At 45.3% G+C, this 16,528-nt stretch overlaps 1 protein-coding gene across 1 annotated transcript in view; it reads right to left on the bottom strand.

The window, feature by feature from the left end:
* RRAS2 (RAS related 2) overlaps nucleotides 1-4,081 on the bottom strand; it is a 49,052-nt gene extending 44,971 nt beyond the window's left edge. The window contains exon 1 of the mRNA XM_054199800.1: nucleotides 3,747-4,081. Coding sequence (XP_054055775.1) covers nucleotides 3,747-3,851 — 105 coding nt within the window. The 5' untranslated portion in view covers nucleotides 3,852-4,081. The remainder of the gene's footprint in view (nucleotides 1-3,746) is intronic.
* Nucleotides 4,082-16,528: the final 12,447 nt, after the last annotated feature.

Raw genomic sequence — 16,528 nt, forward strand, 5'->3', positions numbered from 1 at the left:
AATAGCTGCAAGGGATCCCATTAACTCTCCTCTACAATTAAAACGTCTTCACTTCCTGCCTTCACAGTGCACAGACTCGACAGCAGTAAGTTCATATATCATATCCTGATTTAAAGGAAATGATTTGATATTTCCAGGATGAAATCCTGGCCCACCAACAGCAATATCAGGCTCTGTTTATCTCCCCAGAGGAAGAATTTTGAGGAACGCACCAGTCACCTACACGCTGAAAGCTTTCATCTGCTGATCTGTACTCTAAAGTTGTTAGATGAACTTCTGAAAGTGAACCCAAGATCACAAGCAATTATACACAAGTGACCGGTTACATCTCATGTACCATTCCTACTGCGCTGTGCTAATTAGCACAACGATGCCGAGCCCAGTATGCGACAGAGCTTTTGTTGTCAGACACGGGTTTGTTTGCTCAGCCTCCTCATAAAAACATTGTTGTTTCAGCTCAGACTGAGGCACAACCACCTTCAGGAACCGATACCCTCGCACACAGGAGCGAGCACTTTACGTGCTGATCACTACCATAATAAGAGTCCAACGTCAGCCATTACTACTGTTGGAAGAACGGTCTTTCCCCACCAACACCTAAACAAGGCTGGAAAGGATGCGCTGTGCTCAAATACCAGAAAGCTGGCAAAAGAAAGAAGATGAACTGGTTCTCTCTATGTTCTCTGTTCCTCATGTTGTCATTGATTTAATCCGAAATGAAGAACGAGTTTTCCCATTTTCAAACACAAATTTCTCTTAGTCTTTCAAAAATACAACATAAATCACAGCACATGCTTTCCCCTGATACCCTATGACCACCATAGTCTTGTTTACTGGAACATAATCGGCAGCAGCGAAGCAAAAGCAAGACTAACTGTACTTGAGTACTGATTTACTGAAAATTAAATACAGGATTACAGGAAAGCAAGTGTAAAAATATTTGCTAGTATCAGCAGGAAGAAACTTTCCTTTTTAAGCTTCAAAACCGAGTCTGCGACAGCCATATTTTAAAGACAAGCAATAAAGAAGCAAAAGAGAACTGAAATCCTTCACTGACATCAAGATTTGTCATGTGGCAAGAGCCAGTACTATTCCATGTTTTAGTGAAGGCAACTACGAGTTTGTTACTTAATCCTAAAAAATTCCAAAAATGAAGCACGTGACTTGCTTGTAAACAATTTTAAAACAATTCAGAGCAGTTCATATGCAGTCTTAAAAGACAAACAATGTATTTGGCAATACGCTTGCCATACAGGAACTACACTACTGGCTGTATGGCATCACACACACTCAATAACATCATAAGCTTTAAGAGCCCAGGAAGATACTGCAGCATACAAACCGCACACCAAGTCTCATCTCCTGCTGTACATAACCTCATAGCGAGCATGGAAACAACACAAAACTCTTCTCTAAGGCACCTGAGGTTCTGCGCAGAAGGTCTTTATTTCCCAGCTACTACTTCTTTTTTCAGAAGGTCGAATTTTCTGCTAAACATCACTTTGTGGTGGCAAGATTTTTATCTCAAGATAAAGCGGCTGAGAGGGCAAAAAGACGTAGATAACTTAACAGAAACTGACAATAAGTTGTTTTGAAAATATTCACCCTCAACGTGCCAGCTTAACACTACAGCGCTGCTCCCTCACCACTCTTCCAAAGTCAGCTATTTCTTTTTCTGCTATTAATTTGAAGAGATCCTTATATGTGACAAAGCGGACACAGTTCCTCTTTTGCAGGTATTTGCTGGAAGACAAGTGTCAGTGGCCGCACTTGAGCCCAAACTTTTATTTCTATAGGGCTGTAGCTCAAGCTTTTACTTTAAAGAATTAATTACTACCATCGCTCAAATATTGAAATTATCCAGTACTCGGCAGAACCTTACTGCTATTAAAATAAGTGGACATACCAAGGCATCAAGCATGAACTTCTTTTTTTTTTTCTCTTTATGCCTTTAATAGAAATTACAGCCCTTTGTTTTGTGAAGTTAAAATTATCCAAAAGCCTTTAACATACCAGGGACTCCAGAGATCCATTTGCCAACATTTTCCAAGACAGCAGCATTTCAAAACAGAACTTAAGCCATGCCCAGCTACCCACTTTACTGACACAACCGGATGCCCAGACGAAGGTGCAGGCAATACCATCTGAAGCAACAGCACCACATTTGAGTGAATGGCACTCTAAACCACCTTCAGTCAAACACAGAAATAAATTATCTCCACAATGAAGGAATTCAATCCACACGCCGAAAGGATTGCAGTTATTCCTGCCCCATCACCTTCAAACAGATCAGCAAGTCAGTATCGTACCAGTATCTGACCAGCTACCTACACGTCTGATAAACAAGGTACTGCTACAACAAATATTTCCATCTCAAATGCACCCTTCAAACTAATTTCCAAATAACTAGTTCTCCCGAAGTGTCAGTTATTTTAATGTCCTGCACAATACTGGATCTTCCAAGCATTCACTATCCCATACTTACACGGATTTTGAAAGTGCCGTTTCCTACGTGGCTATTTAGTCTATGCTGCAGAGCTCAAATTCTCCACACAACATTACAGCTAACAAACACGTGGATGCATGCATTAGTGCAGAAAATCCGAAGTAAAAAAAATAGTCTATTTGCTATCAGATCATCTGTTCTAACAAAGTATTTTTTGAGAATACCATTGCCTCAAGCGTTGAAGACAAGTTTGCCTTGCTGCCAAACAGCCTGTCCTGGGGGCAGGTAGAGTATTATGGCCTCTCCTCAGTGGAATTAAAGAAAACAAATAAAAAGTCATTCTCTCCAGATTTGCTCATCCTCAGCAATACCAGCAAGTAGCCATCTCCTCCTTCCACCACGAGCAGACAGAGGTAGATTAATAACGCCCCCACGACAGCGCTAGAGACGCTAAAAGCAACAGGGCAGAAGATGAAGATAAATAAAAGGGGTATGGCTGAATTAGCAGCGGAACAGGAAAAAAGGCTCTGCCTCATGAGACTGATACGCGCGCTTTACATCACCCGTTCTGTCATGCTTTTTACTAAAAATGAATAAGGGCGGGGGGGGGGGGGAAGTTCAATTATCTAGAAGTTGAAGCACCCACAGCAAGAGCTCAGAGGGGCGCTGGGCGACCGAGCGGGCGCAGCGTGTCCCCCTCTCCGCACACCCCGGCTCCCTTCGGAGGGCTACCGAGGCTCGCTCGCCCCTCGCCGGGCCGGCACACCGGGCGGCCGCTCAGCCCCGGGGACGGGGTGTGGGGGGGGGATGTCAGCTATTTCGGAGCCGGACGCCAAGTGTCACCGCTGCCCCGGCCGCCGCCGCTTCCCGGGCGGGGCGCGGGGCCGGTCCCAGCGCCTGCCGACCGCGGCCACGCCGCACCCCCAGCGCTGTGCCCGCCCCGGCGGCGCCGGCCCCCGCCGGCGGCGCCCGGCGGGCCGGGGCGGAGGCGGGGGGGGCGGCGGCCGCCCCTTTCCCACCCTCCAGAACCTTCCCGGGGTCTCGAACCGCGCCGGGGGGAGGCGGGTGCCGCGCCCCAAACCGCCGCCCAGGGGCCCCTCAAGGTCACGCCACCTCCCCGCTTCCCAGCGCGGCGAACCCCCCCGCTGCCGCCTCCGGGAGCTGCCGCCCGCCGCGACGGCCCCGGTCCCGGCCCCCCCCGCCGCGCTGCGCGCCGGGCAGCGCCCAGGCCCCGGCGCCGCGGCCGGGCGGAGCGGTTCCCCCCACACACCCCGCCGCCTCAGGCGCCACGGCGCCTCACCTGGATGAACTGGATGGTGAGCGCCGACTTGCCCACGCCGCCGCCGCCCACCACCACCAGCCGGTACTTCTCCTGCCCCGGGCCGTCCCTGCAGCCCGCGGCCATCGGGGAGCCGAGCCGAGCCGATGGCGGCAGCGCCGCCGGGTCCGGCGCCTATCTCTCTCTCTCTCTCTCTCTCCTCCTCCCTCCCGCTCTCCCTTCTTCTCCTTCTCGTCCTCGGGCCGCCGGGGCTGAGCAGCCGCAGGCCCCGCCGCCCCTGTGCGCCGCCGGCAGCGCCCCGCCGTGCGGAGCCGAGCGGAGCGGAGCGGAGGGAGCACCGCCCGCCCCCGCAGCCAGGCAGCCGCGGCTACAAATGGCCGCCGGGGGGCGGGGCCCGCCTCATCGGTATGCTAATGAATGGAATATATTTATGAGGGGGCGTGGCCCGGGCCGCCCCGCCCCGGCGGAGCCCGCGGCGAGCGGGACCGGGCGGGAGGTGCCGGCGGTACCGGCAAGATGCCCGGATCCGGCTCCTCGGCACCACACCGCCTTGTTGTTAACGTGGCAGCCCCTGGGCCACCCCTCTCCCCCCCGCCCTGCCCCCAAAACGGGGCGCGGAAGGGGGAATTACTGATTTCCTCATGGGATTTACTGGGGCGACCGCCCTCCCGCCGCTGAGTGCTTCATCAACATTAACGAGCCCCTTTGAATACCCACGAGGTGGGAAGGGAGGTTTTCCTGCCCCTACGTGCAGATGCCGAGCCAAGGCACAGAGAGGTTTAAAGCCAAGGCACCATTACTGTCAGGCACAGACTCACCAGGAGAGAAAAAGGGGAAAAAAGTGACAGGGAATTTAGCCCTTCCCCACTATTCATCAGGTCTTCTTACGACCATTTACCCATTCATTTAGGCCATTCAGATCAAGGTCACCCTCTGCCCTGAGTGTCACCCACCATTGGGTGTCACAGTCCATATTCATCCTTTTCTATACACTGTCAGAGCACTCTGGTTGCAGTCTGTGGTAAATTCACCTTGGTCTTTCACATCTCTACTACCTCTGCTGGGGGCAGACTACTGCTTTCAGTAGTGGCCTACCTATTTTGGTAATAATTTACTCTCCGACATGTTTCTGGACATCCAAAACACTAGGCAGATGGCCATTGCACGTACCACAAAGAAGCAGAACTTTTGCCAGGAAATTCCTTCTTCCCTTCCTCTCCCTCTCCCCTTTCAGAAAAGAAATGTATCAGTAAAATCATATAATTTTTACATTTATAAACATACGTACAGCCTTTTGCCAGCACAGAACAACAGTCAGTTGTGATTGTGTTCCCGAATGGCATAGCTGCACCAACAAGTCCGTAATGTAAACACACTCCTCCTGCCCGGAAAATAATGAAAACAGAAGTAGTGGCCATGTACAAAAGCTTTGTTGAAGGGACTTGCCCAGTACAACACTGGAGCTGTCTGGGGAGGCAGGGACAGCAATCCAGGTAGCCGTCTGCTCATTCACCTAAGAAACCCAGACTTTCTGTGTTTGACGCCTTTTACATCTGGAACAAATGAGGGGAGAGTCCCACAGGCAGGAGCCTCCTTCCCTATAGCGCCCTGGTTAGTTACCTGTCTGCCTGACGCAGTGACTAACACAGAATCATAGGTTGGAAGGGACCTTAAAGATCATCTAGCTCCAACCCCCCTGCCACGGGCAGGGACACCTCCCACTAGACCAGGCTGCTCAAAGCCCCATCCAGCCTGGCCTTGAACACTTCCAGGGATGGGGCAACCTGTTCCAGTGTCTCACCACCCTCACAGTAAAGAATTTCTTCCTAATATCTGATCTAAATCTACCCTCTTTCAGCTTAAAACAGCTACCCCTTGTCCTATCGCTGGCCTCCCTGATAAAGAGTCCCTCCCCATCCTTCCTGTAGCCCCCTTTAGGTACTGGAAGGCTGCTATAAGGTCTCCCTGGAGCCTGTCTCCCGGGAGAGAAATAACATATTGTGGAGCTAATTAAGAACTAATACGATACCATAAATACACATGGGGTAAATCAATGATGTACCCATAATCTTAATTCTACCATTTCCTAGTTTGTCATGCTGAATTTCACAGCTCTTGCGCTGGATTTCTCTGCCTATAAAAGCAAAACTGTAAAACCAGAACCAACATAATAAATAACATATTTCAACACTCATTCTGGCTCCGTGGAAGGGAAGAGCGTTCAACACACAGGAAACAAACAGATACCACATGAGTTAATGGGGTAGCTGTATGAGAGGGAGAGGAGGCAAGCGGAGGGAAGCATTTTGCCACTGGGATTCACTGCATTTTGGAAGAGGACACATTCCCCCCTGGTTTGGTATTCTCCTGTAGTGATAAAGCCGCTTTTTCACATCCGTTTCCTTATTGCCCTGGCTGATGAGAAATAAGGAACAACTCACACAGGAGAGAATACATAGTCTAAGATTTTCCAGTTTGGAAAAGCGATAAGTGAATGGGAGACATAACAGAGGTCTAACGTCCTTAGCAGCATAGAGAAGTTGAAGAAAGAAAGTCTCAAAATAGGAGAACTAAGGGACACCCAGTGACAGTATGAAGAAATGAGTTTAAACAAACAAAAAAGATATTGTTTTCTGCAGACACGATCATCGAACTGTGGAAGTCGCTGCCACAAGGGGCTGTGGAGGACAAAACTGCATCTGAGTGACAAAAGGTTAGACAAAGTCACAGAGCATAAAGCAGCTACTAAGCGCAGCGTTCAGGGACACAGTTTTGACTCGGGAAGTTTCTGAACCACGGGCAGCCTGAAGGCGGGTTGGCTACGAGAAATAAGCTACTTCCCACGTGGCCTGGTTCTGGTGCTCTTTCCTACCAATCACCTACGGGCCACTCATCAGGAACCTGTGCCAGTATTAAGCCAGCAGGACAAGTCTTCTCTCCTAATTCTTAATTGCATTCTCTAGTTTAAGAAAAAACAAAAAACAAAGTGAAGACTATGACGAAGTGAAAACAGAATTTGAACTGCTACTAGTTCACCAAGCGTTGAGGGGTTTTTTTAATAAGAATACGGTTATGATCTCATAGATGGCTATTAGCACACTAACCAGTAAACTACACTGTCAGAAATGGCACTGACATGAAAAGCAGACTTTAAGTGAGTTTTAAGAACACACTAATCTCTGTGCAAACTATTGCAGCAGGATATCTGATTTCTTGGTTTAAAGATACAGAGAAAACCAAACATTTTTATTTTCCCTTATCTTTTTTTAGGTTTGAGTTTCATGATGCACCCTTTTAAATAGCTATTCTCATTGATGTCACTATCCAATCTTATGAATTCTACAAGAAAATCTTGGGGGTTTTTTAAACACTGACAGATATGTTAAAGGATTAAAACAATTAACACAGTAAACCATTACTTTAAAAAGCACTATTGCAAAAAACTATTACTGTTAAATTCTTTGCATTTGTTATTTTTGGTAATGAAATCCAGTTTCACAAATCGATTGGTATCCTTGCAAAGCACAAGGTTGTGATCAGAGAAAAACAAGAGATGGACAGCAATTAACGAACAGCATTTTTTTTTTTTGTAGTTTTATGATTGCATCTAAAGATCCCGTTAAGAATTGCTTTCTCTTTGTTGCATAAACATAGGTAGAGGGAGAAAGTCTCAGGTACAGAGATATTATAGTCTAAAACCTTGGGTGTTCAAACCTACATGCATAATAGTAATTTTATACATGGAAAGGGTTGTCTTGTACTCCCCGTGCTGTCAGTGGACAGAAGCTGGGCCCTGCAGAGGAGGGTGCCAGGGCAGCCAGCGCAGAACCAGCCCTGGAAGTGCCAGTCTCTACCCCCTGCACCCTGAGCCCCAGCAGAGGCTCAGCACTTTGTCTTCCCTCACCAGCAGCTCTTGCTTTCAGGAGACAGGGAGCTTACATGTCATTAAAGACATGGAGATGAGGATACAGCGGATGCCAGGTTTCATTTCAAGATCGGCTAACCTAGGAAAGGCTGAGTGGTGAGGAGCCTAGGAGGTGAAGATGAGAAACTTGCAGCTGATACAAGGCGGCGGGGGAAGATGATTCAAAAGGGGGTTTTGTACGGTCCACGCAGTCAGGAAAATAAATTTTGCAGCACCATTTTGCATATCCCTAGGGAGATAGAAAACACAGGGTTTCATAACAGAGAGGAAGAACTCAAAATACCAAGGCCTGAGATGATGAAGACATGACCAAAGTTTTGATGAAACGGCTGGGAAAGAAAGTACAGCTTTTAGAACCGTTACATAGAAAGAAGCTGCGTCATTTCAGGTCTAGCTTGAATATGCATATTTTAAAAGAGGCAAAATCAAGAGTGACATCCAGATGGCAAGCTTAAAAGAAAGAGCACCACAGCGCTTTATATAATGACAGGGAAAAAAAAGATTTCAGGAAGTGCTTGGGGGAAAGCTCCAGAACTTTATTTTACATTGGCAGCCTGGCAAAGATGTGGGTTTGGAAGGTTAGAAGACGTGTATGCAGTAAGTGACATATTGAAAGCTAAAAGTGCTCTGTGAGAACATAATAGCTTATTTAAAAGAAAACTTGTTCACAGGCTTATCACAGAAAAAAGTTACAAAATCTTTGGGACATGAGTCAGCATGGTAGGCAACTTTAACACCGAGTTACACCAATAATTTAGGATTATATGTACACCTAAGGGTGGTACTGGTTTATTTACCTTGCTCAAGTGGGCCTTAAACATGACCCCAGTATGGCGCAAACACTGTGAGCTAAGGAGATCCACGTGCTGCAATTCCCACCAAGAACTCCACCGCTGACTATAAGAAGATGGGAGGAAACTGGGTTTCTCAAAGCCATAAAACAAGAAACTAGGGAGAAAAATTATAAACAATTTGATTTTCCTTGGGATAAGACTGTAAGACCTACTTCAAAATAAAACGGGCAATAATTTTTCCCATGTATAAAAAAATATGAAGTATTTGTTACACTTACAATGAGCACCCAGAAACTAAAAGAAAAGATAAGCCATTTCTCCTCAGACACACTTACCAGTTTCTATCTGAGTAAGAAGTAAAACTATTTTCAGACAAGTAGCTACAGCTTTTTATAAATGTTCATCTATTTTTGTATCTACCTATTCCAGTAAAGTAGTCTGTAGTAAACACTTCAAAATGTATCATTTTCTCTGAAGTTTGAAATTGATCTACAAAGGAAAAATACTATGCCTCCCCCCCCCTTTTTTTTTCCTGTAATTTCTAAGATGGGCTTGTCAATTTTTATGAATTATTTGATTACTTTAGCAAGTCAGATGTGTTTATCTTCAGTAGTAATTACAAAACAATAACATCGCAAGAGAAAAGAGTAAAATAAACTGTGTAGCAATAGGAGTTTTAGACAAGATTGTTTAAGTTTATGGTGGTATATGTTTTCCCTAACACTTACATAACTGCACTGAGCAATTAACATCTAGGCAAAATTTTTTTTATTTTTTTTTTTTTTAGAGGATGCACCAGCATCAGTTCTTCAGTGAGCAGGTCGGGTTTTGCACAGCCAGGCATTCAGGCAATCCTCTAGCAAATCTTGATTATTTTTTTTCCCCACGTATATTTAGGTGTTCTGTACTTATATATTTTTACATATGTATTTATTTATATATTTATTTTGTGATATTGCTAGGATAAAAAAGAAGCAGGAAAGAAACTCAAACTAGTACCTTTTAGACACTCCCCATACACCCCCAAAAATGTGAAAGCGAGCCCAAAGGAAAATTTCTCCACAAATCACCTCTAAATTACTACTTGCAAGAAGACTCTTACCCTATTGGCCTCTTTCCAGATAAAGTGAGTCACTAGGGGTACCACCGCTGGTCATGATAGGCAGCAGAAGCAAGCTCAGGGCAGGTGGCATTTTCTTGCTGTTCAGCGCAAGGGCCCTCTGGAGCACAGCGGCCATGTCCACGCTGCACCATGAAGCGTGGTGCCTTCAATCCCTTGCACCCTAAACTTATTTCCGTCTACTGTGGTCACCACTGACCCGTCTTCTTTGCAGAATGGGACCACGCTAGAGTATTCCCTGGAGGCTGGCGAGCCCCACACGTGCCCTCAGTCGCTGTTCGTGCCCCTTGCAGAGAGCTGCCTGAGGCCACCACAGGGGTCTTCATGGTGTCTTCTGAGCGCGGTCCCTGGGCTGGAGGGATGGGGCAACACTAGGAGGCTGGCTAGGGCATCCCCAGCATCCCAGAGGAGCTTGTCTTATGGTGCCTGTGCCTTGGTGGATACCCGCATCCACAGTTTCCCGGTACAGGGGCCACGTTGAGCGCTGTCTCTTGGGAGCAGGCAGCTGCCATGGAGCACCAGAACGTGCCCCCGTTGAGAGGGCTGCTGCAGAGCCCTGCAGCTCCTGGCTTGCTGCAGTGAACCCGTGGGTGGCGAGTTCAGGGTTGAGAGGCGAGGTAACACCTGCAACTCTCTGTCCCCGCGCTCTTCTCAGTCTGCGTCCCCCACGGCAGCATGTGCCACCTGTGTGAGGGCAGTTGGGGGAATTCGTGACCTGCTGGGCTCACGTTCGCACCCCGGGGAGCTGCCCCTCTCCCACGTTGCGCGGCAGGAGAGCCCCCTCCAGCTCGGCAGACAAATTCTCTGTACCCACCACCTCCACAATCTGGGGGCTTCGGATGGGAATGAACCAGCAGTGCTGTGGAAGACAATCCCACCAGCCACAGCTGGATTTCCTTGGCCAGAAAAGGAGCTACCTTAGTTGATGCACACAGCCACTGCATGTACCACAGTATGACCAGCACCTCTGCCCTGCACAAGACACAGAAACTGGGTTTTATTTTTTCTTCACTGCCAAAAGGCTGAACACTCATACAGGATATAAGACATTTCTTATTTCCCCCTAATGCTCATAAGCCTATTTGCTTTCTTACATTTATGATGTTTCCACAGAGCGATGAGAGAAAGGCAGGATAACAAAAGAGATAGGTCTTGTGTAGGAAATGCCTGGATATCCAAAACAGCCTCTGAATCTCAAGCTTGGGAGCAGCCAGATTTTCACACACCTTGCGGTCATGCATGATCCTGTTGCCCCAAAATGGAAAGAGGCAGTTAGGTTCTACCACCTGCCCCAAGAAACCTCTGCCACTCACTTTGTAAAAAAACCTGAGGGTTTGTGGGCACATCTTAGTTGGCTTCTATTGCTTTCCTGGCGTTGGTAAGAAAGTGCAACTAAGAGAGCTGCAATGTCAAAGCCATATTTCCACTACTCACACAAAGCTACTGCACCAGCACTGCTCTTCTAGATCCACCTAATTGGAGAAGTTAGGCTTAAATAGAGAAAGAAAGGCTGAGAAATTACTTAAGTAGATTGGACTAAATTAGCTGGACCTGACAATATCTGTTGTAAAGTACATGGTGAGCAGTCTCACAGGCATTGGTGGTTACCCTCAGCACTTTATAGAAGACGAGTGAGAAGTCCAGGAGACTGAAGAGGATAAATACGCTAAAAAGGGAGGAAAGGAAGAGTGGAGAATTATGTATCAGTCACTCAAATCTCATTTTCTGGAAAGATATTAAAACAAATAATTAAACTATTTGTAAATACCTGGAAGAAAACAAGGAGGTAACTGACAACCAATATGTTCTTCTCCAAGATCAAATTGTGTCAAATCAAAATATTTTTCTCCTACGAACCAGTAACAGGCATTTGAGTAGGAGGAAGCAGTATGCGCTCTAGATCTTGATTTTAGTTAAGCTTCTGATACCGTCTTTCATGATGTGCTTCTAAACAGGCTGGTTCCCCATGTTATGTTTGATGGCAGCGCTAAAGTGGGGGCAGGGCAGGAGGGAACACGGGACTCACTGATTTTCAGTAGTTCATTGACAAAACTGAGGATAGTACCACACAATTACCTGGAAGACCTGATCCAATCCAGTATTATTAAATATTTCAGTAATAACCTAGATGACGAAACAAGAAAGCACATGTCCTACATTTTCAGAAGCTGCACTCTGGAGGAGAAAACAAGACTTCCAAATGACTACAAGAATTGAAGAAAAGTTCTAGAAAGAGAGAATGTAATTCAGAAATAACACATGCATTGTTCCGCATGTAGACAAGAATTTGTTGGTTATTTGATTGCAATTAGGTATGTTAGAAAAGAATGAGAAAAAAAAATTACTTTCCTCTTCCCTGGCGCTTTCCCTCACTTCTTGGTATTGTACAACACCTGAGCTTGAACTCCCTCATTTTAGTCATATACTTTCAGAAATATCCTTCCTTACATTTTATTTCTCTTGCTAACTTACAGTATAATTTCCACAATAAAGGCTTGTATTACCATTTTAGTACAACTCCTTAGTATGATGACCTACATTTCATTTTCTGCATGTTTCCTTCTTATGCTGAGATCAAAGGAGAGCTAATGATTGAGGCACTCTGGTCTTACTAAAATTCCTGTCCTCCTTTTGCACTAAGGTGGTGTGTGCTTGTGTTCCAGAGCATTTCTTTAGCAAACTGCCAACTCTGCTGTTTCCTATAAACTCACTTTTCGTAAGGCCGCTCACTTGCAGCCTCATTCTATTTCCCTCTACCCTTCATGACCCATTCCCATGGGTTAATTTTCTGATGTGATTTTTCTAGAATTCAGTATTTCTGTACCTCAGCCGGATGCAGAGAGCCGTCTGGATAATTCTGAGAACTCTAAATCTACACAGGAGCAAAACGCACTAGGAATCATTTACTGAAATGCATGACCTTGAAATAGCATAGTTCCATCGCACAGATGGAGTTTACCAGATGTCTGAGACTATGAAACGATGAGATTTAAAAGATTCAGTACTTCAGAGTGGTTTAAACAACTGAGATTGCAGTATAGGATAGAGATACTGGAAGTATATTTAAACAAGCATGTTTATACATGGATCCATGGTTTTAGTGCCCAGACTAATTTCCCCACCCTGCCTCTACAGAGTGCACTTACCTGTACAATGCAGGTACGTCCTCAGGGCAGTGAAAAGTTTGGTCTTCATTGATATGAAATGGGGGGTTCTTCCTCGAACCATCAGAACTGGTCTGGTGGTGATAAACCCTCTGTTGTTGGCTGTCCAGTGTTTTGGTTCTTCAAAATGTCACGTTCTGACCTCCGGGTGGCGACTGAAATGACCGAACATCCATATCCCATATAATGTGGGATCAGCATCTAGCCAGAAGAGCTGTCCTTCAAAACACTCACATCATCTTCTAAATTTCCAGTGCTAAAATACAGCAGTAAGGATTCTTCACCTAGGTGGTGTCTTACAACAGCACTGTTGTTAGCAATGGGGTTTGTACAGCAAGGTCCTGTCTGTAGAGAGTTCACAGATATATAAATATTATTCTTTCTCTGTCTGAAAGCTGCCTGGGGACATGAATTTCTTTCAAGGAGATATTATTCCTGTCCCCACTCTCTTTTTCTTTGTCACCAAAGTGCCAGGTTTGTTCATACTTCCAAGACGCTTCAACAGTTGAAGCTTTCTTTGCTATTTTGGTCAACTCTTAGCTACTGACCATGGTTGCCTATTAAACATAACAGGGCATCTCTACTGCTAGGAAATAAAGGACAGGGTAGTCTGTGTTTCCAAACGTCACAACTTGCTGAAATCACTGCTATTGCTTCGTGAAACTCTGTTTTCTCAACCTACAACAATTTGCCTCAGCACTGTCATTTCATTGTGTAAGGGTTACTTGCAAGTGAACGGGTGAAGGTTAAGCAGTTCATTTTCTTTGGACATGAGAGTTGAAATGCCAGTGTAAAAACCCTGGAAAATGTGACCTTTTTTCTCTTGTGTACCATTCTGCCCATTTTTTCTTCCCATTCTGCAGGCAGCTCCTTGTTGGCAAGCTCCCTCTCATTTCCTCTGCTGGTCTTGTCCTCAGATTCGTCCACCAAGTCCTGCAGCCTAGTGGTCTCATCACACTCCCTGTACATCTCAACACACGATGAAGGATGAAGTCAACTCGCTTTCCACTCTCTTCCCATCATTGACACACCAAGGAGGTAGTTCTCAGGGTACGGGGTATTCTGAAGTACTGCTTAAAGACCTGTAAGGGTGTTTTCCAAAAACTCAACAGACACTACCCAAGTGAAATTGTTGCCTTCTGGCTTGCCCTAATTTAGGTGTGGGGAAATAGGAGTGGAAGAAGAATTGCTGGAGGTGAGAAAATAGGCTGTTTCAGAGTTTCAGCAATTCCTTTTCCTCTCCTTTTCCTCCTGCCGCAATCTACCTACCTCAAGGGAACCCTGTATGTGTAGCAAAATACCCTATATTCAGAATACCTTCTGTTTGGCTCCAGAGGCACTTGAGCTTTTGCTTCAAAGGTGATGTTAGCAGACTTACTTTGCCAATTTATTTATTTTTTTGGCCAGTGAGGCCTATTGCTAAGAAGAAGAAAAGCACTTGTTCAAATATGTGAAATTAGTTTGTACTGAGATTTCAGCTGAGGAATTAACATTTAATTTTTCATATTTGTACAAGTTGTTTTTTACTACCAATTTAAAGAACTAGTATTAGAGGATCACACTGGTGGATTCTGTACCAACATGTCGTAAGACCCAGTTTCTGTCACATGGAAATTACCATCTAAATAGACAGAAGAAATATTATTATCCCATTTGCAGACAGGGCATTCAAGCACGAACACGCTAAGGAATATGCCTGAGGATACACAAAAAGCCTACATCAGTCAAGTGAGCCATACTGGGGAATAAACAACACAAGCCCTTTACTTATTCCTTCTCCAGACACTCTGTATCTTCCTTTAAATCAACCTATTAATTCACCACCAGCAGCACCGCAGGTGAAGAAGCTGTTGAAATAGATTTTCTTTTTGTTGCCATTTTTTAGGTACATGAGAACAGGGGACTGAAGTCAATATGCATCAATGAAATCAATATATCTGCTGTAGGAATTAATTAATTTTAAGTGTATATATATATAATAAAAAATTATGTCATGCCTATTTATGCTCTTAAGTCGCTGAAAATCAAAATCTATCTGAAAAGTGAAAAATACCTGGCAATTGAAAAATGGGGAAATTAAGGTAAAAACAAACAGGCCAGCTTGATAACAAGTGCATGATAAACAGACATTTTACTGAAAAGGAGACTTTTCAGATATTTCCGTGACATGTTGTTGCCACTTGAAATGTGGTGCCTTCTGGTGCTGTCTCAGAATATCTGGCAGAACATGTTGTATGTAATCAGACGCTATTTTTTCAATGTATAATTTTTTTAAATTCTGTCTTCTCCGATAAGCATCGTGCAAGACAAATGTTCTACTTGCTAAATAATTTCCCTCAGAAAATCGAACAAACACATCTCCATAGGATTTTCTGTTACTAGCAACTCTGACTCCCATTTTTAAAAGTCCATAATACAACAAAGCAAAAATTTAAGATGCTTTGGCTCACTATCAAATCTTCTATTAAGTGAAAAGGTATAAAAAATATATTTAAAAAAAGTAGGAATCACAAAATAATAATGGAACAAATGGTAATAATCATTAAACCTAAATCATTGAATCTAAATTCATCTTTCTATTAGTTACACAGAATAAAAACAGTCACATTGAGGAGCTTACACTGAAATGTGGGCATTCACCACTCACTGAACCACTCCTGTGCTTAAAATGGCACTTTCCTTTACTACCTTGTAGTAAATGAATGCTAATCAGTAATATTCCAGCAAACTCCTACCCAACTAAATAATTTCTTGGTTCCCCAGGTAGAACCTGTGCGTGGACATTTTCCAAAAGCATTGGCAAAGCCAGAGCCTGATTTTAACCAGCGATGTTTTAAAAAGCAAAGGGCAAAAAGGAAAGGGGTGAAAATGAAAATCGGCAGAGACAATGCTAAGTAACACATTTGGTGGTGATGAGAGCATTTGTAAGATATCTGACCCTGAGGTCACCACATCTTCCCTGGCCGTGGCGGAGCTTGCGCAGGAAACCAGCAGCTTTTTCTCACATTATCACGTCGGCGGGAGCTGCTTCAGGAAGCGCAGAACCCGCCGTTCTCCTGGGTTCTGGCGTCAAGTCTCGTGCATTAGATTTGCATTTCTTCAAAACAGCTTATAAGACGCAAGCAAATATTTGCGCACTTGGCTCCACACAAATGAAAACATTGAAGTTCTTGGTTGAGCACTGCCTGCTAACAAGGAACGCACTGAAATAGGAGCGGATCAGGAGATTAAATTCAACTGTGCCGAGGTCGCTACAGCTGAGGTATGCACTGCCATACTGTTCTGGACAAGATGCAGTCTGGTTCCCTGCACCGAACATCCATGCACGAGGTATGAAGCTCTGCCTTCCTGCAAGTTGTCTTTCTTCCTGCCGCGTCCCACCCCAGCCATCCTCTCGGGTACAAGGCCTCCCAACCACAAGCTTTTTGCTTTTGATAGTATTCCCGCCTCACCTATTCCTTATCCTGTTCCAGGTGACACCATGGGCCCGCTGTCCAGGCCTTCTCCCAGCACTAAGTTTGGTCATGGATGGAGAGGCAATGAGAGGCTTCGTATTGCAGTTCGAATCATAGACTCATAGAACTGTTAGGGTTGGAAGGGACCTTAAAGATCATCTAGTTCCAATGCCCCTGCCATGGGCAGGGACACCTTCCACTAGATCAGGTTGCTCAAAGCCCCATCCAGCCTGGCCTTAAAAACTTCCAGGGATGGGACTTCCACCACCTCTCTGGGCAACCTATTCCAGTGTCTCACCACCCTCGTGGTGAAGAACTTCTTCCTAACGTCCAGTCTGAATCATC

This window comes from Rissa tridactyla, chromosome 4, assembly GCF_028500815.1.
Source record: "Rissa tridactyla isolate bRisTri1 chromosome 4, bRisTri1.patW.cur.20221130, whole genome shotgun sequence".
Taxonomy (NCBI): Eukaryota; Metazoa; Chordata; class Aves; order Charadriiformes; family Laridae; genus Rissa; species Rissa tridactyla.